The sequence below is a fragment of the Amia ocellicauda genome, chromosome 13 (genome assembly GCF_036373705.1).
Source record: "Amia ocellicauda isolate fAmiCal2 chromosome 13, fAmiCal2.hap1, whole genome shotgun sequence".
Lineage (NCBI taxonomy): Eukaryota > Metazoa > Chordata > Actinopteri > Amiiformes > Amiidae > Amia > Amia ocellicauda.
Window position 1 is genome coordinate 34,207,802 of NC_089862.1, and position 25,206 is coordinate 34,233,007.

The window sequence follows — 25,206 nt, forward strand, 5'->3', positions numbered from 1 at the left end:
CACAGGTAGGCCAGTTTCATTTTGTATTCCTCGAATCTTAATGATCGGGGGTTTGAAGCTGTGGGTTACCGGAGGATTGTGTCTTGGAGCTGCGGGTTAACTAGTCAGAGCTCGACTACAGTTTCATACGAAGCCGATTCAAATCATTCTATTCTTATCAGAAAAATCTGTAGAATATTCAGTTAAGGAGTTTCATATTTCGGACAGGCTTTATTTCCACGATTGATTTGTTGGAAGTGGTGTGAGAGCGAGCCCCACTCTCCCAAAAGCATTACATGTTTCTCCATGGGAGTGTTTTAAAGTTCAACCCATCAATGGACTCAACACTGTCTTTTCCGCTCTTTCCCAGAAGTGGCACCGGGCGGCGGAGGAAGCCCAGGAGAAGGCATCTGGTCTGGAGCAGATCCGGGACCAGATGGCGCTGGATCTCGCCCGCTCCCAGAAGCTCCTTTCCGGGGCCCGGCGCGAGGGGGAGGCCCTGCTGGCGGCCTGCGCCCTGCTGGCCGGTGCCCTGTGCCCCCTCTCCCGTCAGCTGCGCTCCCTGTCCCGCCAGAAGACCCGGCTGCTGGAGCAGGTTGGCGCCGGCGAGATGTTCAGACGCCAGATCCAGACCCTGCTGCTGGCCTTGACTGCGGAGAGCGAGACCCACGAGCCGCCTCTGGTCCAGGGGAGGCCGGCCGGGCGCATGGCGGGCATGTTCCGGAGTGCTGCCATCACCGTGATCGCGCTGCACCGCTTCCGCAGGTTGGGTCGGGACTGCCCACGGCTCTTCACCTGGACGCGGGGCTTTGGCGACCTCCCGGCTCTCGCGGTCTGCGCCGGAGGGGTAACGTCGGCTGCGCAGTGGCCCGGTAGGTTCCTGGGAGATGAGGGGTACGGGTTTGTGTGTTTGGCCAGGTTTTCCCGGCGATGGTGTTGATTTAACTGGTGTGCCCTCGCTGCCATGCGACGGTGATGCTCGGCAGGTGTCACCGAGGAATGGCACATTTTAACACGATCTTTCAATTGTGGACGTTTATTAGCAGGAGAAACTCGATCTTGTATCTTGTGTTTCAGCGGAGGGGAAGCAGGCGTGGCGCAGCGGTCAGGCCAGGCGGTGGCTCACCAGCCGGGATTTACTCACCGCGGTCCTCAGCTCAATGGCTGAGCTACTGGACACCATGTCTAAAACAGGTAAGCTGTTGATGTGCTTAATTCTCCATTTTACTGTTGGAAGCCCAAAGAACCTCCTTGGGATCAACTTTCCCCCGTTGTTGTTAAGTTCTTTCTTTTACTTTTGTATATCTATAATATCTAATTTCTACATGTTTTTGAGAGCAAGTACATAAAACGAATACTGAACCCTTTTGGTGTTAAAGCTTGTGCAGACATCAGATTTTTTGTTTTGTTTTGATTTTAATGAAGCAGAATATATGAATTTAAGCTCAGAATTACACTGTACAGCTCTACTTAATGTTTCCTTCAGAAACGTATTTGGGGACAAATTCTGATCTCTAAATCCCCCCAGGATCAATATATAAAATGTATGATCTTAACAGTGAGGTAAAAGTGCCGACTTCCACAGAGATTCTGTATGTGTTTAAATCTTGAATAAAACCTCACCTTTTTGATCGGCATCCTATTGATTGACACTTAAAAAACAAATATCAGTAACTAAGCCTTAAAAAAAAGTGTTAATTAGTTTTGACCAGTTTTAAATGGGGAAAGATTGGAAAAAAAAATGAAATAAATAAAGGAATAAGGAATGATGAACAGATGAATAAGTAAGAAATCCACTTATGTCTCCAATCAGACACTTTCCAGAAGCTTTGGTTGAGTGGTGTTTTTTTTTTTTTTTAAAGAAAGCTAAAATGTACTATTTCCTTATCAGCAAACAAGTAATGAAACGGATACTCTATTGTGTGAGAAGAAATGAAAGTGTGTAGCGGGTATTGTGTATGTATTAAATGTTTGATTTGAACACGGCCCTGCTGTTGTCCGTGTCTGAGCATTCTTGACATGTGCATCGCCCCATGAATAATTTAGCGCTCTTACAGAAATCGTTCGACTGTCAGGGTGCAGGTAGGGCACTCTCTCCTGCTACCTGCCGCACGGCGCCCCCGCCCGGGGAATTCCCGTCTCCGAGATGCGTTGCTCCGTCTGCCTGGGTGGAAGTGTTTTTTTTAATCTGCCCCCCTCGGTTCAAGCCCCCCATCAGAGTGGTCTGGGACGCGGATGGAACGTAATTCTTGTGTGTTTTAGTAATAAAAAGCATGGCTTCCCCATCAATAATTGACACAGGTTTAAAGCCAGAGGTTGAATTGTGCTGTAAAAATATGTCAGTTTCACGGTGGGTGTCAGGAATGACTTCGGGATGGATGTAAACTGTGGAAAGCGAGCGCGCAAAACAAAACAACAACAACAGCACGAAAAGAGCCGCGAATGAAACCACCGTGAAAAGATGTAATTCTAAAAGTGGTGTATATATATATTTTTTTTAAAATCAAAATCGAGTTAACCGCATTAGACGTTCGTTGGCAGTCTAACGTGTACAAGCTGCGGCTTAAGATAAGGCTGTGATAGCAGGTTATGATTATTAATATGTTTTTGGAAGGGGAAAAAAAATCCGTGCAGGTAAGAATTAAGTAGATTGGCAGAGCCTTCAACTCGATCCGCGCACTTATCGACTCCAGTGTCCCGAATTGTTGATAGACAACTGGGGTTGCCAGAAAAGCACTTGTGTTTGAAACTCAATCGTAATTCTGCGATGGGGGGATTCGTGTCAAATCAGTGGAGGAGCTGAAAGGCTGATTTTGCCTAAAACCACCAGAAAAGATGTGTGGCAGTCACTCTGAGAGAACAGCAGCTGTAGACATCAGTGTACAGCAGCAGCTGTTCTCTCAGAGTGACCGCCGCAAGTATTTTCTTGATTTGGAAATCGGAAAACATTGCTTGTTGTATCGCACCAACAAAACGGAACCTCTTGAACGATGGCTGAGACGGAGCAATGGGTCTCGGAGATGCAAGGAGCAGATCTGCCGTGTTTTAAAATGAAAAGATCGCTTTGGACTGGAAGGAGACGACCCGTCACCCGCGGGCTCCGTTTGACTTTGAAGGGATGGGTGTAAATGCTGGTGTTCACAGCTGATATCCCCCCCATTGAAGTGGTTTCGGTAGCGGCCGCTCTCGGGGTGGTGCCTGCAGCTCTGAACCCAGGAGCCCCGCGGTCCGACCCGGCACGGCTACACTGCGGCTCGGACCAATAAACCGCATAACCTCGCTGTGATCGTCTCGGGGCTGGACAGGGGTGTTGTAGTGCGCTTTGACTGATGTGTACTGCGCCTGATTCGGAGAAGAATAATCAAGTCTTCAAATCATGAAGGGCATCGAGCACATCAAACCAGAGGAGCTTTTCCAGATCAGCAGGGACACACGCACCCGGGGACACAAATGGAAATTGGGCTTCAAGGCATTCAAGACAGAAAACAGGAGACACTTCTTCACACAGAGAGGCGTCACAATCTGAACAAACTCCCCAGCGATGTGTCTGAAGAGACAATTTGGGAACATTCACAAACAGACTGGATAGGATCCTTGATCACTTAGATATTAATGGACACCAAACGAGCACGATGGGGCGAATGGCCTCCTCTCGAATGGACACTTTCTCATGTTCTTATGAGTGTTTTAGTGTCTCGTCATTCGATGTATATTGAACTGTTTAAGAAGAACAGAAGAGGGGAAATAGAATAGAAGAATAAAACTTGATTAGATATGAAGGAAGCAGACAGCGACTAAGTGACTCTTCACGGGTCAAGGTGGGGATATGATGACCGTAACAGAACCGGGCCTGGCTGAGAGGGGGACATCGTGGTTCTGGCCATTTTTCCGAGTCTGTGTGATTTTTGTGGCTGTTGTGCTTTTGTTTTCTTCAGCTGGTGAATGCGTCAGAGCTGATGGTTGTCTTGTAACTCGTGAGATCAGCTATCGATGGGACAATGAGAAATCATGATTCTTGTTTCTCTTCTTTTTTCTTTAATATGTTGTCACGATTTGTAGTTGTACCGAGATGAATTATTTGAACGTGCTAACACAGAGAGAGAGAGAGAGACACACACACACACACACACACACACACACACACACACACACACACACACACACACACACACAATCATCTTTACCTGCTGCTGTTTGAGGCCAGTATCATCACTAGCAGTGATATACTAATACAGCAATATCTACACCTCTACCCATCACCTTACAACCACAATTTTTGATTCTCTTGCTTTCTTCAAACAAGTGCAAAGATTAACAAAGCTCACTATATACAACTTATCACACACCACAATTAAAACCTTCCCGGCAGTTCTTAAAAATGGACAAGAATATCTGCGGGAAATCTATTTACACGTAATAAAAGTGTGTGTATAAGTGTACAGTCAGTACAGCGTGTGTGTATACATAGCAGTTATATATAATCAGCCGAAAGCTGAGGAAGTGAAAGGCACCCTGGATCTGCCTGGGCTTTAGTGCTTATTGTGCCGTCCTCTCCTCTCCGGCGGAGTAGTCATGTGTGTGCAGGCCTCGTATACGAGAGGATCACACCGGATTGCCGCGCGGCTCAGGCTTTCCGACAGACGGCTGCAGAATTGTTGTGACAGCCTTTCGTTGTGTGTGAAATAACACATCTCTGCCGGAGAAAAGCAGCCTATAAATCGCCTGTAATGCAGCAGCCCCCAAAGAACCCACTGAGTACTTAAAGTATTTACCGCGGCTGGTTCACCCGTCTCCCGTCTCTCATCCCTCTAGATTACACCAAGACAACGCGCGACAGTCCGGGGCGTCTCGGGGCGTCTCGGGGCTGCCAGGAACGGATGCCTCTGCGTTTATGACATCGTAAATAAAACCCATTACATTTATCTCCAGTGCTAATTAGTATTAACAGCACCGACAGTTTTATTTATCAACTTTCGACACAATTAATAATTACAGCCCAGAGAAAGGCAGCAATAAGCGGGACATGTTTGGTGCATTGAGGCCGTAAACCCATTACACACACAAGATGATTACCTGGGTCCGATGGGGAAATCGGTAATCGCTGCCTGTAAAATTTTAATTGCCCCCCCAGAATCTGAGGTAAATTTATAGCACCTTGTTTTCAGACATAAATAGTACGGCAACAGGGAGAGGGGAGCTCAGTCGTGAGCTGGGAGGAGAGTGGGCGAGCGCAGCCCCGGCCAGTCTCACAAATTCGCCCTCCTGGGCCTGAAGACGCACGCAGGAACTTGGACACTTGGACAAACTTAAAGATATGTGTCCATTATGGCTGATTGTCCTATTTCTCCTGGGTGGGATGTGAAAGCAGACACGTCTCCTGAAGGGAGTGACCCATTAGCAGATGTTAAACTGATGCCTTCACGCCATGCCATGTGCATATCTAGTCAACAAGTAACCTCTCAAAAAGGACGTTTTTGCCGAATCAGGACTTGCCTGCATCCTTTCATTTATTGCCTGTCTTCCCCCCCCACACCTGCGATCAGGGGTGTTATGTGACGGTTCTTTAAAATCTGCGGACGAATGGAAACAACCTACTTATTCTCATTTGCCTTCACTCCCCGTCAGCAGTCTCCCAATTGTTTACGCCACTCACAATCTCATTAACGCCGCTGAAAACACTGTGCGCTTCTATGACAAGAACTGGTTTGATCAAAGCAGGCAAGGAAACATGGTTTTCTAAATAAGAAAGACTTAAGTGACATTAGCACACGTAGAAACCCATGGGAGCGGAACGGAAAGTAGGCAGCCTAGCTCTACGGGTTTGATACAGAAGCTCTGAAATGACAGTCAAAAAGATAAACGATCACTTCAGCCACCTTTCTGATCCCATTCCGGCGATTTGTCACTGGATATCGTTGTCGCTGTCGGCAGTGTTTGTTAACCATCTGAGCCGCGTGACCCAGTGAGTCTGACGATCCCTCTCTGCTAGCCTTGTCGATAGAGTGGCAATAACGTGTCCATTCCCTTCAGACAGTCCTCGGCTAATTGGTCCCCTCCAGCTATAGACAACGAGGACAAGCGGTTTAAGACTGTAACACAAAAGCAGCCCAAGACCATCAGGGTGTCGAGGTGCTGCAAGTGGGACAGACGTAGTTCGTCCCCTCGTGAATGCGAACGTGCTTCTCATTTGCGTCTCTGTTGCCCAGAATCTTGGACTGGGACCTCAGAGATCTACAAAGGCCCTAACGAGGACTCTCTGCTCTTCTTGTCTTGTCTGCGTGTCTTTCAGATGCCAGCTCTCCGTCCACCGTGCTGCTCAGCGCTGCCCAGAGCTCCTTCGCCAAGCTGATGCAGCGGCTGGATGTGGAGATGGAGGGAGGCGGGCTGGACTGGCAGGGAGAGCAGGGCGGGCTGAGCAGCAGGCTGGGCCAGGGCCTCCACAGCTTCCGCGAGAAGATGCTCAAAGCCGGAGTGCCTACAGCCATGACAAACGAGGTAAATTCGTTCATTTATTTACGTGACTTCACAGATTAGTGTGCCTCCCACACAGACTGTGGAGGGTTCGAGTCCCGACACTGGACGCCTGCTTTGTTTGAATAATATTTCAGAAACGACGTTATTATTTATGACCGTGTTCTGTTTTCATTAAACGGGCTAATCGGTTCGGGTTAGGCAGCGCCAGTCTTCGGGGAGACCGGTCCGCTGTATTCAACCCGAGCGAGTTGTAGTCCCGGCTCCCTGTGAGCGACCCGCAACGGCAGCCTCCTCTCTCATAACCGCACACCCCCGCCGCTCAAAGAGGGTCACCTTTCACAGCTAAAGGTTGTGCAGCTCAGCTGGGAGTGTTGTGGAGCGCACCGTGTTTGTCGAGCACTACAGTGAACTTCACCGGGGAGGGGATTAACCGCCGTGGACGAAACACGGCTACTCCTCTCTGAGCCCGTAGGAAGGGCTGCTCCCCGTATCGCAGGGCTTCACTCGCCTCCTGAGTTTTCTCTCTATTTGTGTAATATACAATAAATCTTCCTTTAAATTCCCTCTCGATGTTTATCTGCTGTATTTGCCTGGGGCTTTGGAAGCTATTGAAGACAGATGTGTGCTGGAAGCCCAGTGTTTACCCTGTAAAGACTGTAATTTCACCACATACTGTAGATGCAATCATTAACTGGAAACAGGTCTGTTTGTAATCAAATAGCCAGTTTTCTATTATAGGCCCCCATTTGTTGACTAGAATTGGTATTTTTTTTGCAAATTGCTCATAAAACACAGAAATACAGGCTTAAAGGGAAGATCCACCATTTCTAAAGTCATGGTTGTGTGTGTCTTTCTGTTATAGTGTATAACACATACCACTCAATTTAAAACTTGGCAAAAAAATTTGACTGTCAAGGCAGTACCTTGTCAAGAATATGCAATACTAATATTATATTATATATCTTACTTATACAGTATAGCAACACATAAAGCTGCATAAAACCATGATTTTAGAAGTGGTGGGACTTATCCTTTAAATAATGCTGGAAAATTAAATAAGTTGTTAGAGGCTACAGACATTATCCATCTCCTCTGTCATCTCTTTCTAGATTATGGTGCATCTTTCAGTGGGAACTGTTTTAAAGGTAGAATCGTGTACCTGTAACCTGAAGCATCCAGTGCTGGGAGGGAACTTGTTTCACTACTCAAATGTAGCCTCTGTCTTTATATGAGAAAGTGTCCAGTCGAGAGGAGCCCATTCACCCCATCGTGCTCGTTTGGTGTCCATTAATAACTAAGTGATCAAGGATCCTATCCAGTCTGTTTCTGAATGTTCCCAATTTGTCTCTTCAGCCACATCGCTGGGGAGTTTGTTCAGATTGTGACGCCTCTCTGTGTGAAGAAGTGTCTCCTGTTTTCTGTCTTGAATGCCTTGAAGCCCAATTTCCATTTGTGTCCCGGGTGCGTGTGTCCCTGCTGATCTGGAAAAGCTCCTCTGGTTTGAGGTGGTCGATGCCTTTCATGATTTTGAAGACTTGAATCAAGTCCCCATGTAGTCTCCTCTGTTCCAGGGTGAAAAGGATCGGTTTGTTCAGTGAACACCTGAACGGTGGACTTCTGTACATGAAGACAGTTGTTTAATGTGTTCATTGGTCTGATTCCTCAGGACTTGGCCGCCTCCCTGAAGCAGCACATGCTGGAGTTCATGCGCCGGCTTCACGCGGCCGAGGTGGAGCGGCGGGGGCTGCGCGTGGAGCTGGGCCAGCTGAAGCGTGCCCTGAAGGAGCTGAAGAAGGAGGCCGAGCGGGCGCAGGGCGTGAAGGTGGCAGCGCAAGCTGTGAGTGTGGGGCGCTGTGGCCGGGGGTCTTGGTCGTGTCTTCTCTCTCTGGCCTCGACTGAAAAGTTTTGGGATGCTTTTACACAAAGCATGGTTATCGGGGAAACGCAGAGATCCGGTCTGTGTCGATTAAACCGCCGTGATGAGCGTCGCGATCGTGCTGATGTGCAAGAACGTGCCAGAGCACTACGGTTTTATATTTATATAATAGGCGCAGTTTAAAGCGATTGGTTTCAGTGGTGAGAGGGTAGTGTTGAGAATCTAAATATTTAAGTTTTTGAAAGGAATCATGTTTTCCTGTAAATGGGTTTAATGATGCAGAATGAAATCTAAGCAGTGTTTGCGGGCAAAACCCTTACAGCCTGGCAGGTCACCACTACAAAGTTACGGCTAATAATTAATCGCGTGGCTTCATAAAGACTTTGTTTTAAAAAAGAAAGAGTGTTATTTTATGGTTCATTGTTAATTTGATTCTGCGTGTGTGTTTGTGTCGGTCCTGCGGTGTGTCTGTGTGTCGCTGTCTGCGTGTGTCTGCATGTGTGTGTGTGGGTCCTGCTGTATGTCTCTATGCGTGTCTGTGTGCGTGTGCGTGTGCCTCTGGTGTCTGTGCGTGTCTGTCCTGTAGGCCGGCGTCCCGCTGCAGCGCTTTGACAGCGTGTGCCAGGAGCTGCACAGCGCCCTGCAGAGAGAGCAGCAGGCCCAGACTCTGCTGCAGGACCAGGCCCGGCAGCTGCACGACCTGGGCCTGCGCCTGGAGCTGCACTCGGGGGAGGAGGCGGAGAAGGACCGGACCCTGTCCCAGGCGGTCCAGGTACGTCTCTCCTTCCGTTGGATCCGACCGGGGCGCTCTGACTCTGAGAGGATCGCTGCCCTGACCTTCAGAACTGTTCAGAATCTCTCTTCTGCAGCGAAATCCCACTTGTGTAGTGAGAGGACTTATTGATGTTGAGATGGACACGTGCAATAAAAGATACAGTCTGCGTTTCAGGCGCTGAGATCCAAACAAAATCAGAGACCGTGTGCCGTGCATGTAGGGAGAGGAATGCCGGTGAAAATGCAGAGTACAAATGAAAAACAGCGTGAATTGTGGAAATGAGGGAGAAGAGGCAGGGCTGTGATCTGTATTAGTGAAGCGGAGGTGAAGTGAGACGTGGCAGTCGAGTGGTGCAGGTTTGTGCTGGCAGGTGATGGAGTGGCGTGTAGAGTGTGAGGCTCGGAGAGAGCGGTCCTGAGAGGCCCAGGTGTCAGCCCTCGCTCACAGGTGATCACCGCTGCAGAGAGGGCACTGAGCCGGGTTTGTTCCCTCTTTCTTTCTTTTGCACACATTGCCACCAGTCAGTTAATGTCGGCAGCTTTGCTAGATACACAGATGGGTCCCTTGCAGTGATAATTCAATTATGTGTACAATACGCCAGGATTAGTGTGAATTCGGTCATTTTATTCGTGCTTCAGCTCGCCAAATCTCCCCTTTCGCTCTCTCTCCTTATGATTAATATTTTTGTCTTGGCCTGCAATTACTGCAATTTGGAGCAAGGGCAGTAAATGTGTTAAATTCAGCTCAGAGACGAGGAACACGGCCTCTCGCTGTGAACTGTCAAGGCGTGAGATTGCTCGACTTCTGAAGATCCTGCCGCATGCGGTCTTCTTTACTTGCGAGATAATGTGCGGCTTTAGCGGCGTGCGGTGGGGCTCCGCTTTGATTCCCCAGCAACACCGCTTACTGTGACAACACGGCGCAGGGGGCCTCTGTGAAGATAATCTCTAATAAGGGATGAGACGGAGAACAGGAGAGGGCCGGGTTGATCTGTCGTTAAACTCTCACCTTTTAAGCGGTGGTTTAGCATAAATGATACCATGTGATTAAGATTCGTCTCCCTTCCACGACCCGACGAAATGGGTTGGAGCTCCTTTACATACGTGTCAATTCCCCATTTCTATGTGCCAATCAATACATCATTAAATAAATAAACCTGTGTGTAGAAATCCTGCTTCACCTCATATAACATGTATTTGTACATGTGTGTGTATGTATGTATTCATACATACAGACAGGTGACAAATTAAAGGAAAAAACAACATAGTGTTTCAGAAAGGTGTTGGGCACCATGAGCCCCAGAACAGCTTCAATGCTCTTGGCACAGATTGTACGAGTCTCTGGACTCTACTGGAGGGATGAACACCATTATTTCAAAAGATATCAGTTCACAATCTCCCATAGGTGTTCAATTGGGTTGAGATCTGGTGACTGCGAAGGCCATAGCATATGAGTCACATCATTGTCATACTCATCACACCATTCAGTGACCCTCGTGCCCTGTGGATGGGCATTGTCATCCTGGAAGAGACACTCCCATCAGGAGAGAAATGTGTCACCATAGGATAAAGGTGATCACTCAGAATAACTCTGTCATGATTTGCAGCGACTCTTCCCTCTAAGCGGACAAGTGGACCAAACCATGCCAGGAAAATGCCCCCCACAGCACAACAGAGCCTCCGGACCCCCTCACTGTAGGGGTGCAGCAGTCAGGCCTGTCCCGTTCTCTTGGTGTCCCACACAGGCACTCGCCCACTTGTCCAGAACACGAGCCAGTTGAGCGTCTGTGTGACTGAAGCTCCTGCCATTCGTGCCCCAATAATGACCCTCTTTCACAGTCACTTAGATCCTTTCCTCTCGCCATCTTGATCCAAAATCGAGGTCAACTGGGCTGCTCAGCATTTGTATACATGCCACAGAGCATGAGAGGATGTTAATTGCTTAATTGTATCATATCGTTATGTTCCTCCACTCATTTATTCAGGTTTTTCCTTTAATTTGTCACCCGTCTGTATATTTAAGTATTTATGGTGTGATTTCTAGTTAATTAAAATAAACATGATCAAGTAAAAATGCAAAACGGTAGTCTGCAGCTGACAGTTATCTGTACGGTGAACTGAGGCTTCTACAATAGCGCTCTATCTATGCTGTAAATGCGCATCTCTGCAGTCACACTATATTAGGGAACTGAACCGGGCTTTGCGGAACATGGTGTCCTGCCACTCGTCTTTATCCCTGCGCAGATAAGCAGCGTAATATGGGTTTAAGACTCTCATACATTCACTTTCCAGAACCGTTTTAATGCAGAGCAAATCGAGGCAAGCTATTTGGGGTGGCAGCTTGTCTTGAATGTGGCTGCCAACATCCTCGAGCTCAGAACAGGAGCGAGATGAGCTCGGCGGTGTGGGGATAACGGTGTGTGTCGGACCCCTGCACTGCGGCCCAGCGGTTCACTCTCCTCTCCGCACTGCTGTTGAGCTGTTTCAGTGTCTATGCTTTAGGGGGAACCCTTGAGAAACACTCCTCTTTCATATCCCTTTCACCGCCAGATGGGCATACCTCACCAGGCCACACCGCGCTCGTGCTCCTCCACCACGTGTGCATTCAGCTTCTGTACCGCAGTAAAACTGTGGCATCGCTTTTATGATCCCCTTCGCTCACGGCAGACAGACTGCGTGAGTCTCGTCCCATTCATGTCGTGTGTGGTAAACATGGATTTAAACCTGCTTTATTTGACACTGTAGGTTTTCCACATTGGAGGTAATCATTTCAAAAGCTTTGCTGCTCTTATAATTCATTGCTTTCCAGGAAAAATACAAAGTGGGTGAAAATAAAGGCTGAATATCCTATATTTCAGTGGCATTTACCCACTGTAACGTGATTAAAACACTGCAATGGTGTTTGTGTGTGTGTGTATATGTATGTATGTATGTATGTATGTATGTGAATGTGTATATCTTCATGCATGTACACGTACAGAGATCAGATTTATACTTCTGTATGTATTTTATTAATTAGCATCAGGCTTTTATTCCCCTCAAACGGAACACATTTAACCCAATACAGATCTAATATGGAGACTTCAGTCTTTGTACTGCGCACCAGGAAAAATATTAAACATTTTTTATCACACACTTAATTCCCCTCATCAGACTAATAAGCCTCGAATCGCCAGTAAACGCCGAGATGAGTGTGCTGTCGAAATGTGCAATTTCCGAGGTGCGGTGAAATTAGGAGGGACCCGTGGTGCAGTGCTGGAGCTCCGTCCTGGATTAAGGGAACTATCTCAAGGCTGTGCTTTTCAGATAACTGCACCTAAAGCGACCTTTCTCAGACACACAATTACTGAGCTGTATGTTTTTCCTTTAATTTCATCAGGGGTTTAATTAGTATACAAATAAAACTTCCCTTATCTTCCTCCCCACCTAATTGGCCTGTCTTTACTTACGCCTGCAGTGTGTGAAAGCGGCCTGTAATTAGGGTGACCGTGTTCACCTCTCTCTCTCGAACGCACCATCGCCTGAAGGCCTCCAGGCCGAGGAACGGCGCTTCGGATTATTGCTTTGCAATCATCCCGGCCGTCCCAGCGGCTTTCTCATGAGCAGAAGGGCTTTGGGTGCTGGAGGTTCCCACTGCATAGCGGGATCTTCATTCTCCTGCCCGCTAAATGTTTATTGATTATCTCAGCCCTCCACACTCAGCCGGCAACAACTTAATATCAGGTGACAGTCTGGAGAGTTCTCCGCGTAATTAGAGTTGAGCATTGGAGAGGGGAGAAACAATTAGGAGCCTAGTTATTAAACTTGATTTATCCTATTCTCTCCTGAACCATTTCCAGGGTATCAGGCCATCGCACTTCCACAGGCAACCCTTGTTAAGAAATTAGCAGCTAACCTGCAACTTATCACCAGCGCTGCTGCTGCCTTCGGGCGCCCCCTCTCCGCCCGCCGTGGCAGGAGGGTAGATAGTCGGCGGGGATTATCTGGGGGTTCAATTAGGCCCCCGCAGAGCCGGGAGAGCACCTCGCCGGCCGGCTGAAATCTCCCCCCGGACCGAGGCGGGCGTTATTTGTTTTTAAAAATGATTTTGAGAATAATGGGTCTTTGCGAGGATTTAACGAGTTCGAGAAAGAGTTTGTTTGTAGGCGGTTCTGAGGTAAATGCCTCGGTTTGTCTAAGAACGGGCTTTTGTGGATTATGGGGTTGTGATTGTTACACACACGTCAGTCTTACAGGTTCACCTAAACTAAAACAAATAGGATTGAGAGATGGGAACTGACCCCCCATACAATAAAAAGACTGGAATTATTTCACAGTAGATGTTTCTACTCAAGTTTAGTGTAGGAGTTTAGACGTCTGGGATTTGCCATCGTCAAACCCCGGACATTCCTGCAGTTGATTGATACTCTATTATGTTTTCCCTGGATGAAATCTGCACTTTTAATGCTTCTATTCCAGTCCCACTGATAATATTGTTGATGAGCACACATATTTTATGAGACTGGCCTTTGTGTCTCGGCCCCCAGCTTGGCTTCGACCCCCAGATGACCAGAAATAATGCAAGACGAGACAGAACACATCAACGCGTACTTCTAGAGGGGGTTGATGTATTTAGTTATGCGTCTTAATTTAAATCAACTCCATAGACTTCAGTGATGTCCAAAATGGAAGATGTTATTCTGAGGAAGTGCCGCTGATGCTCACATCTATCCAGAGCTCGGCAACTGCGAGAGAAGAAAACTGGATAATGTGGGAGTTACAGGGTTAATCGTCCTGTGTGCGTTGAGCTTCCCTCTGTTATCGCTGCTGGTGCTGTTATACTTCCCCCACTGAAGCCCAGCTACCTGTGTTATCCTCATTCTATAATTTCCTTCAGCTCCACTAAGAGAAACTTCAGTCTGTTTACACACGTATTGATTTCTCTGGAGCGGGTGGAAAAAAGCACAAACCCAGGGAAGAATACTGCTCACCTATAATTTAAAGCATTCAGTCATAACGCCCTCCAGAGTGTTAACTTTTATCTGGCTCTTCTCGAATCTGAATGAAAAACCCACAATGGAAAACCAGCAGAAACCCAAGCCTGGCTCAAAACATGTTCATTTTTAAGAACAAGTTCCTCTTTTATTTGTCTATTGATCAATCGCGTTTTTGGTGGCTGATGTTTTATTCAGAGTGTATTTTCTGTATTAAAGAGGCACGAGTAGTAAATAGGGATATTCTGTCATTTGTGACAATGCCTAACTATGGTCGTGACATTTCTTTCTGCGTAATTAGTTAATTGGTAGTGTTATTCCCTGTAGATAGAATAGTAATTCACTTAACACTGAATGTATTACAAATCACTTGCATAAAATATTTATCTAAATTCATGCACATCATCTCGTATGTACTCCGTGTCAGAGGATGGTTTTGTCCGACAAGCCTGGGTCTCGTAAATGTCCAGGTCGGGTGTGTAAAACAACGGCTTCGGGCCTCGAAGCCTCCGATGGCTTTGTAAAACTGTAGCAGTGGTAGCCAATTAAAAATGTAGTGCCCGGGTGAAATGTTCTTCATTCAAATAATTCCAGTGATTTAAGTATTCTTGACCTGCTGATATACACATTATTACTGGGGTTATACTATAAGCTTTGTAACCCTTCTGTCTTTTAAAACATACATTGAAATTAATCGACTCTTCCTCATTTAGCACCCTTCCTTGTGTTTCTGAGAAGGGTTTAATTGGAAGAACAAGCAAAAGGCAACATAGAGGAATATAAGAGCATATCATCGAACATCTGTATATATAAATAAATAACAGCCATTTCAAATAGTTAACACTTTGCATATTTCATATTTTGTGTCAGGTTGTAACGTCCAGGGCCACACATCCCGCTTGGCATGTTGAAATATTACAATTTGATACGCTCGTTTTAAAAACGTATATATAAATAAAATACAAATTATTTTTAAACACGTTTCATTTTGCATGTTTGCCTCCATTCCTTTTAAACGGCTTAATTGACGTGATCAGAACCCCGTCCGTCTCGGTGGCAGTCTCCCAGCCGGCGCTCTCTGTGGCGGCCCTTGGTGCAGGACTGCAGGTGCGAGCGCCAGGCTGGGCTGTCAGTGTTTCCCTCACAAATTGCGGTCTTCAATGGGGACCCGGGGGACGAGCGTTAGAGGAGGGAGTGCGGGGAATTGTCAGTTTTCTAGGATTCACCATTTGTTTTTAAGACGTTTTCCTGGATATTTATAGTATCTTAAATGACTGAAATGTCCTACAGTATTCAGTCACACGTTGCCTATTCTCTTATCGAATGCTAGGTTTATACCGATGGTGTACGTTCGGGTGGAAAATAAATGGGAATGTCTGTTTGACCCTGTTGTGCCGACTCTCCGGCTAGGAAATGACATTATGGATCTATTTGCTGAGCCGTCTGCACTGCGTTCAGACTTTGAAATTAAATTGTCACCTGGCTTAGAAAACAAACGACAACTTCCAGGCGATTTGCCCTCAGCGGCTCTTAGAGTCAACAAAGGGATGATTAAAGACAGATTTTAAAAATGTGCGTGTTAGTCTAGGTCTATTTTCCAATTGGTTGAAGAGGGAGACGCCAACTTTTAGCACCATTTTAGCTTAATAAAGTGTTTATAGAAGATGTAAACATATTTACAGTTGGCTGCTGTGACGAGGGGCTTTGTTTTGACATCATTAGGAGCCTCTGAAGACCCAGATATTCACGGGACACGTTTAGTTAGATTGGAATCCGTTCTTTCTTTGAAACATCGAGTCGACTAACAGTGGTCCATCTTGGAGATTTGTGTTTGTGTAGTGATTGTGTGCATCTGACTGTGTTTGTTTTAAATGCTTTAGATCTGCAGACTTATTTTAGATTTTTTTTTTTTTTTTTTTAAAGAACAGCTCAAAATCTGTTATTTATTTTTGATTATACGGCATATTAAAGTAATCAGGGAAATATGACAGAAATGTCAGTGGTTTGTTTTCGTTTGTGTTCAGATCAAAGCTGCTGTTAATGGTCTGATGTATTGTATTCGCTCTACGCTGTTGGTTACGACCTAACGCCCCACCCCTCGTGTCTTGTCCTGCGCTTGTCGAGTTAACCTTGACGGGATGTAGAACGGGGTGTTTTGAATATGAGATCTGTGAAGGTGCTGCAGTCGTACCCTGGGCTGTGGGAAGGTTTTCTTTTTTTTTCTCACTATAAATTTTTTACACTCTAACAAATCTCTGTGGGAGTGTAACCATTTGTTTTATCTCTCGCACTGCAGTGGAGCAAACAGGTTTGTTCGGATGAAGGTGTCGGGGGTTCTGCCGTGCTGTAGCGCAGGCATCGCCTTCTTCAAATGATGAATCGTGTTCGGGAAACCAGCCAATCACGGAGCCCCATTTCCAGACGTTCCTGTAGCCTGTTCCCGCGACCTGTGTGTTGAATTAAAAATCGCAGTCTGGCGGTTATGGCCGTTCTTCGACCAAACCGGGCTTAGAAGCGGAGAAGACGGGTTGAATATTATATTTTACCCAAAATGGAACTTGTTTTCGTTTCAAAGATATTTGTGTCTTATCCGATGGAGTGTGATCTGTATTAATACGTCACACAAAAGGTTTCTCTTATCATAAAAGGGTATGGACTTGGAGCAGGTTGTGTAGACAGAACCACTCGGCTTCTCTTTATGGTCATCTCATCCCCAGTTATGTGAGATGACATCACAAGTGCAGTAAGAGACCCTCCCTCACATGATGGGTTATCTTTTACTATTTAAACCTGGAGGCACAATAAATGAATTGTAAATACATTCAGTTCTGACAGCCAGAATGATTTTGTTAAAACAAAGAGAATCGTTACGTGTAGTAAAATATCCGCACAATAATGTCTTATTAAAGCTTCTGGATATAATTAAAGTAACTAACTGGACTCATGGTTCTGTAACCGGATAGTCCAGCACTCCAGTTCTGTGTCTGTGTAGTTTTATTCGTAGAGACAAAGTGGGACCAAGTTTCAGTGTTTGTTGCTAGAAGTGTGTCGGTTCTCAACGGAAAACTCTGTTCAGCAGGTAAAACACGCTGTGGGGAATAAATGAACCCTGTTGTCGTCCTTCTATCTGGAAGTGTGTAATTGTGTTAATAGTGCGCTGAAGTCGGTCTCTCTCATAGTCATTGCGTCTCATCCTAATGGTATTGTTCTGCAGCTTATGTACGTTCCGTTACGCTGCACGGATTTAGTATTTTGTCTTTTTTTTTTTTTTAAATTTTCCTCCTTCTTAAAGAGAAATCACTCTCCGCTCTGAGCAATATTCCAGCACAGTTACAGTTTTTCAGACATTTGCAACAAAAGCCTAGAATGAACTGGTGCTTGATTGTGTCCGGTGTTTGAAGCTGTCTTGTCAAAGATGTGAGCAGAAATCAGCCAGTGGTGCTGCTTGCTTTTCTTTCTCCTCTTTTCTTTTCTCTCACCCTCTCTCTCTCTCTCTCGCACGCGCAGAGTCTCTCGGAGGCGAAGACGGAGCTGAGGAGGAAAGATCAATCCCTGCGTCAACTCGGCAAGCACCTCTCCCAGCTGGAGCAGGACAAGCGTCAGCTGCAGCAGAGCATCCGTGATGCGGAGAGCGCCCTCCGCATGGCAGCCAAGTGAGCAGCGGCCCAGGGGAGCGTGCCTCCACCAGACACAAGATCGATTCCCCCTCTCCGCGCGCAGAGCCGCCCGCGCTGCCGCCGCAATCAGAGGCTCAGCAAGCCCAGGAGCTGTCTGACTCCGAGAGATTCAATCTGGCACACTTGAGTTCACACACACACACACAGACATACATGCTTACACGCACACACGCACACACACACACACATGGTCCACCTATGAAACACAGGCTCACGTTTACTGCCATGTGAAACGGACCAGAGACTCAATTTTTTGAGGGATTCTGTATCGATGCAGCGGAGATCCAAGGTTTTACTGAAAGATTGCTCTGAAATTCACAAATGTCACGTTTTTTCACATATATGATCCATGTATCTAACAAAATCCACTTTGATTTAGTTTTAATAGCACTTCTCCTAAACAGTATCGTTTAGTAGTGTAAGTTTCTCAATATACGTATAACATTGTTTATTGCACCTTGATCTATACATAGATGTTGACCCAGCAACACATGATCTACAGAAATATGTTGTTAATACGATATTTAGTATAAATATTTGAAAATGCCGTTCAATACGATTGAGCAAATACAAATATAAACACTTGCTGTCAATAGGATCAACTTTAATGACTTGATAGCCTTGTCAGCTTGGGTTTTTCTTGAGCTGTATGTTTAAATGCTATTGTACTTCAAACACACATTGATCAGAGTTGATAATGAGTTTCCCAATTTCATTTAGGATAAAAAACAATACACTTAATATGGAGCCATAAAATGTATTAATTTAATTTAAATTGCCACTCACTGAAAGAAGAATAAAAGTAGGAAAATAGAAATTGGGAGAATCTAAAATACTACCATTCAAATGATTGTCAGATCGAATCCATTCATGACGTCTGAAGTTAGTCAACTGGCAATAAAACACGAAACATATAAGTGGAAAATGAATCTATACACTAATAAGAAAAACAACACTTTCCTTTGTTGATTCATGCATTTATTGTAAACCACAGTTTTAAAGTAGAGACGTCCGATATACTGAACACAATTCTGAGCTTCTTCCCAAACCTCTGCCACCTCAGAGCAGCTGCAGTCGCCAGATGCCTTTTTAAATCTCACATCGAGTCTTAATTCTGTTACAGGAGTAAGGATTCCCTCGCCAGTTACATGAAGGCGGTGGAAAGCAGCCTGAAACAGGTAAGAATCTCCCGTGAATAAGCAACTGAAGTGGACGGCATATTAACGCTTCGATGTGCGTCTCTGCCTCTGCTTTCTCTGCTCCAGGAGTTGTGCTGTGCTGTGGTTTAAGTCCACAACCAAGTGGAGCACATGTGGCTCTGATAGCTCTTGTGGTTTTCAGTTGTTTTTGGCAAAGGCCGCAGCAGGCAACTGAAAACACGTGTCCCAAGAAAGCTGAACGTTCAGCAACGCAGCGTTTATTATATTCTAGAGCGTCGGACTGATTCTGAGGCTCAGGAAAGAGTCGGAGGAACAGCGTCTATATTGTCTGATGCAAGAATTATAATTTTAACACCGATTGTATACAAAGCAAATACTAAATAAGTGTTAATTCTGGATTGTATTGTGAGTATTCAGTGTTTTATTCAGTATTGCCAAAGATAAGTTAAGAACTGCTGACGTGACACAACACTGAGGCCGTGGAGAACAGTTTGCCAAAGCTGGTTCATTTCCAACAACACAGCATAGAGCATCTTCTTGGCCTGGATGGTCTGAAGGAGGTGACTGGAGCTGACGGGCCGAGAGCTGGCTCTGTTTAGCCTGGAGCTCAGGGAGCCGGGAAGGACTGGCTTGAGGTGTTTAAGATCAGCAGGGAGGCCAGGGACAGAGTTCTGGAAAAGTTAAGGAAGCAAAGATGGTTAGGGCAGAAATGGGCATGTTTGTTTTGCCAAGACCTAGTGCTTAGCAGCAGCACAGACCGGGAGCCTTCAGGAACGGGGCATCGGTTCAGACCATCGCTTCCCAGCCAAGGGTCGTCCGGGTTTTCAGCTTTTAATGTTTTGTGAGTCACAGCAACTCGTAGTTATTTATTTTAGTTTTTGATTTGAACAGAGAGCAAACAAGAAAAGGAGCTGGAAGCAGTAACACAATATGGCCCATTAAAACAGACGTCGAAAGGTTTCCAGATCGTTTTGCTTTAATTATTAATTTAATTTCGGTTGCTCTCGTCTTGGAAGCGACGGACTGGGCGCAGATCAGATGTTCTTGGCTGTGGAGGGACAGTGCAACACGGCTGACCTTTACGAGATTTTCAATTAAATGAGAAGAGAGAGCGAGCTGATAACTCCCCGAAGAACAGCCTCTCCGCTCTGCTCTCAGGAACATCTGGCCACGATCGCGAAGGTTTAGGCGAGGGACGCGCAGGTGTGAGGCCGTGGACGGCTCTGTCACAGCCAGCCAGCTGTGCTCTCATCGCTCACTCCGGTACGTGTCATCCTGACCTCTGTCGGCTCGTAACGACGCCAGCGCCCACCGGGCACGGAGTCGGCTCTTCATAGGCGATCTAGGCAGGGCGCCGTGCCGCCCCGAGTCCTCCTGCTCCTGTGGTTTTCCCAGGCTGAGCTTTTCAATCAATCGTTGAAAAAGACCTTCTCTCCTCTGCCGTGTTCTGTGTTCATAAAAGCTGTGAACAGAGAGCTTTCCTTGGCGATGCAGGTTGTTGGACGGGAGGCTTGGTGTTTGTGAGGGGGATGGAGATGGGTGGGAGCCAAAAAGGTTTAATTACCCTCTTGACCTTATTCAGTGGCGGTCTAAATTTGAAGCACTTTTCGAGCTCCCAAAGTGGAGGCTTTGTTTTCCTTTCATTTGTTACAATTCTCAAACGTTTAAACTGTTTCAAAGCCTTTTTTTCTTCCAATGGTAACGGCACACTCCCCTTCTGAAATTATTAACTCACTGACAGCAGGTAACACTTACAGTAAACATAATGACACTTCTGCTTTTCAAAGTGTTTCTTTAAATACATCGCAACCTAAAAGCAACAACTCTGGTATCAAACTATTATTTTTGCAGTATAATTGAAGCCGGAATGTGCTCTTTCACTGATTAGTTCGTTTCGGCTCTGTAAATTCATCTCTCCTTTTAAGAAATGTGCTGATAAATGTCCCACGATATCCCAGAAATACTCAGCGTTTGCTTATTTGGGAAAGTGAAAAGCAAATATTAATTTTTCCAGAATATCCCTTAAAACAACAATCTGACTTTCAGGTTCCACATTTTGAAACAATTTTATTCTCAAACTTGTCTCCGGATCAAAGGTTTCCTAAATCATTCCCAGAATGTTCAATCTTGCTGAACTGAGACTGCGTTACGAGGCCTTCGTTTCTAACAGCGGTTTTTACCTTGGTTTTCACAACAAAAGCAAGACATAATTGTGTGTAAGAAATCCAGGGTTTGTTCCGGGGGAATAGTAAGAGATTACCGTTTTCCCCCTCAAATATTCCCCTCAAAATTATGTGCTGCTTTTTCAGCGACTAATGCACTTTAATTCAACATACTGTCAGTAAAGTTTTGTGAAAATAAATAAGAATTTTCCAGTAGGCTAGTTTTCTATGAGTAAATAATCACACAATCGTCTCATATCATGGGTCTGTTTTAACAGCTGCATCTCAGATATTTTCCAGTCTCTGAAACCCGTTTCCTCTGACGGGTTATCGCAGCTCCGTCTCCCATTATCTCTCTGGGTCCGGGCGAGCCGCGGTCCCTGTAGGGCTCCTGCAGGACAGGATTGCCCGTCCTCCTGTGAACGTCACTCGCCTACTGCCTGTAAAAGCACAGAGGGATGGCACGGCTCTGTTAAGTGGTTACAGTGTTACAATATTTATGACCCACCTGCAGGTTTTTAAAATGCTCTTGCACTTTTGCTTTTGCTTAAATTTTAGTCATTTAAGTGATTATATTAACACTAGGCAAAATTATATCCTAATTCAGTGGCTTTAGTGTTTGGTTTCTATCCTAATTAAGTGGCAGTAGTTATTTTTTCTCCCTTTCCGCTGCAATACTTTCTCAGATTGTGCTTTAAATTAACACACAGTGGACCTGCAATTCTGTCACTCATTTACCTGCCAAAACAAAAACCCTAAGACCCGACCCGGCGCCCGCTGCAAAGCCGGGAGTGAAGCGGTCACTGCTTTAATTCGGCGCTCCTCCAGACCCGAGCAGGAACGGGCCGACCGAGCACCAGATCTGATTCGGGCAGAGGGGATCGGTGGCCCGGCAGGTCTGCTGGCGTTGATGGAAGCCTCTCACCCCCGCAGCGAGCGAGACTCGGCCTCATCCTCCGTCAGCCGCTGAAAGGCAATTCCGCTTGATGCCCTACTGGGACCGGGGAGTGGATGTGCGGGGGAGATAGGCTCTGCTAGTTCGAGCTCAGAACCGGACAGGAGGCAGGAGAACAATCTAGCCATCATCGCGCCCATCAGCAGGTGCCTAAACTGACACGGCTACCGGCGACCACGGAGCATGTAGAGGCCTGCTAATTGTTCAGAGAGCAGGGGGGGATCCTGCGGAGAGAACAGAATCCGTCTGATCGTCCGCCGGCCGCGGTGATGACAGAGGTGGAGAAATACCCCTGAGTGGATCTCGGGCATTATTTATGCGTTGGTTGCGATCTGCAGGACTGACAGTGAAGTCTGCAGCGTCTGGCGCATCTGGTGTGAGAAACGGAAAAATGTTTTTTACAGTGCGCGCGTTTCTTCCGCTTATGGAAGAGGAAATAAGACATGGATTCGGAGAGAAATTAACCCTCTTTTTAAGTGACAGTTAATTTATTTTTGAAAAGGATTCACGCTAGGATCCTTTAAAACATTTTCAATAGGTGCATAAAGAAAAACTCACACCTGCTTTTAGTCTGTAATCCTTTCTTGGTCGCTCTGCAGAAAGATGCTTTATAGAAGCAACATTATCTGGCATGAGAAGTAAAAAAAAATTGAATTTGGTGGAGATGTGAATTGTAACTCGAATGTTACAGGCTCTTATACAGGCAGATGATGAATTATGAATTTTAATACCATCCACCATCACAAACCAAGCGAGATTTAGTCAGATCTGTTCTAGATATTGTGTGGCCTCACAAATCGTTTCTTTACACAAGGAACGTGAAAGCATTCGACTAAAAGTGTCGGGCTGTATAATTCTCTCTGTATAATCTCATTTTGCTCCGTGGCTTTTATTCTTTTTACCAAGTGGTTACTTATGACTTATTCCAGTAAGGTGAATGAGTCTCAAGACACAGTGTGATATTGATGGGCATCACAGCCTTGCTTGTCGACATGACACGAACCCGCGCGGAAATGCAGGATCGTTTTGAAAGTACTGTGGCTAGGGGACTGCTTCCCATGGTAAACATCTATTAAGAGGGAGATGAGAGGAGGAGCGGGATATATCAGAAAAAGAAACGCACTCACAGGGGTGTGTCTTTGTGATAAGGTTCCTCTTGTGCGTTGGTGACTGTGTGTGTGCGCTTTCTTCTGTTGTGTAGCTGAAAGAGTCATCCACCACAAAATAGATTAGGTGAGCAGATTTAATTAATTTAGTTTTGACCTCAAATTTATTTATTTATTTATTATATCCAATTATACATTATCATAACACGGCCTGCGTTTGCATACGTGCAACCCTGAGCGACTCCCCTTCGAGTAACGTGTGCTTGAGTCCGGCCTCGCATCGAGGAGCGATGAGCAGGGAAGATTAAAGTTTTGGCTCCAGGCGGTTTGGCAGCGCTCTCTCGTATATCTGTGCGTCCATTTCCTCTCTTAACCTCTCCTTGTGAGTTTCTGCTGCAGCAACAAAAGTTCACATCGAATCGTGCGTTCACTCGCTTTGTTAAACGGATATCTTTAAAGAACCGTTTGTACCAGGTTAAAGGACGATTCTTCGCTCTTTTTTTCACTCCTCGGCTCTGTCTCTCAGTTTCTAGGTGGCAACAGCATTTTTCTTTTTCCCTTTCTTAAAAAAACGAACAAATAATTATTTAAACAAAAAGTCACCTTTTTTTGTTTTAGCTCCTACAATATTGTCTCAAAACCAATCGAAATCAGTTTTCTTTCCGTTATGAAATATCAATGTAAATTTAAACTGGCAACATTTGTATCCATACAGTTTATTATGATAATTTAACGTAAATCTGTTATTTATTAATTTATTTACAGATTGTTTTGATATAAAGTGTAAAGATGCATGTCAAGTCCATAATAACCTTTAATGAAAGCATTTGCCATGGCAGTCATGTCCAGTATTTAGAAAAGCTGCACATTTTAAGCCAGTGTTTTGCTTATCTAGGTCAAAATGTCATTCTTGGGCTGATTTGAATTTTCCCATCTTGTTCTTCAGAATTACAATAAGGCAATCTTAATTAAGACCTGCGCTGGACAGTTGAGGAGAAATTTAAACGGTTTCGTATTAAAGTGTCCGAGTGGCGCTTCCTCAGATAAACTGGAAATAAAAATGGAAAAATAACAACTTAGCACTAGAGCACGGAGGGGCAGCTGCTTTATAACCAATATTTTTTGTGAACAATTGATTTATTGATTTTATTTTATCCCACCCATCGGGAGGGCAGAAATTATAACCGATATTTCGAGCAAAGGACGAATTGTAGTTTCCAGCTTACAGCCGTCCGACAAAGGCAAATTAATACTTCCTTTAATATGTTCAATCAGAGAGAGGTTTCTTTATCAGAGCTGCCGTTGATGTTTTAATTCAGTGTTGGATTAAAATGTACATCTAAACACGCTCGCTTCTTCATTAGTTTAATATTGGTTTCATAAGAATACAAATAAAACTCCAATTTAATTCAGATCAGGAATTCTAAAGATAACAATTTCCCACTATCTGATATATATATATGATGTGTAATTATTTAGACATATAATCAGACTTTTCATAGCATTTATAATAATATGCTCTCAAAGGAGTAAAATAAATATACTAGCCTCTGTTTGCTTTTCTTTGTTCCTTTACTGGTGTAAATTAGTGTTTTCCTTTTGTTAAAAAAGTGTGCATTAAACAAAACATGTACATCAACCCAGAAATATGTTTTAAAATATTATATATACAATCTTTTCTATTGCAAGAATATTTAACCAGATTCAAAACATGAAAAAACAAACCATACATGTATATATAAGTTGGGTTTGTGTGAAAGCGAGGCCGTGTTTTGTTTAGACTAACATGTAGGATTATAGCGTATTGTGGGAATTGATCAAGCATAAGTCTGACTGTAAATCCATAGACCTCCAGTGCAATTACTGTCACGCTTATTTTTTATGAAGCGAACGTCATAGGTTAATTCCCTAACAAAAACCGAGGAATTATTTGAAACAAATCTGTCAGCTGCTGAAAAGCATCAGCGGTGCGGCTCATTGTGCGTTTGCGGCTTGTGTTCTCGGTGTGCTTAAATTGGTGTCTATCGGATGTGATTATGCCCAGTTGTCCTGTAAATTGTATCGAGTGTT

At 45.2% G+C, this 25,206-nt stretch overlaps 1 protein-coding gene across 1 annotated transcript in view; it reads left to right on the forward strand.

The window, feature by feature from the left end:
- ccdc171 (coiled-coil domain containing 171) overlaps positions 1–25,206 on the forward strand; it is a 79,261-nt gene that overhangs the window by 28,264 nt on the left and 25,791 nt on the right. Inside the window, exons 16-22 of the mRNA XM_066720703.1 lie at positions 350–851; positions 1,057–1,173; positions 6,269–6,474; positions 8,120–8,290; positions 8,916–9,101; positions 17,584–17,729; positions 18,877–18,931. Coding sequence (XP_066576800.1) covers positions 350–851; positions 1,057–1,173; positions 6,269–6,474; positions 8,120–8,290; positions 8,916–9,101; positions 17,584–17,729; positions 18,877–18,931 — 1,383 coding nt within the window. The remainder of the gene's footprint in view (positions 1–349; positions 852–1,056; positions 1,174–6,268; positions 6,475–8,119; positions 8,291–8,915; positions 9,102–17,583; positions 17,730–18,876; positions 18,932–25,206) is intronic.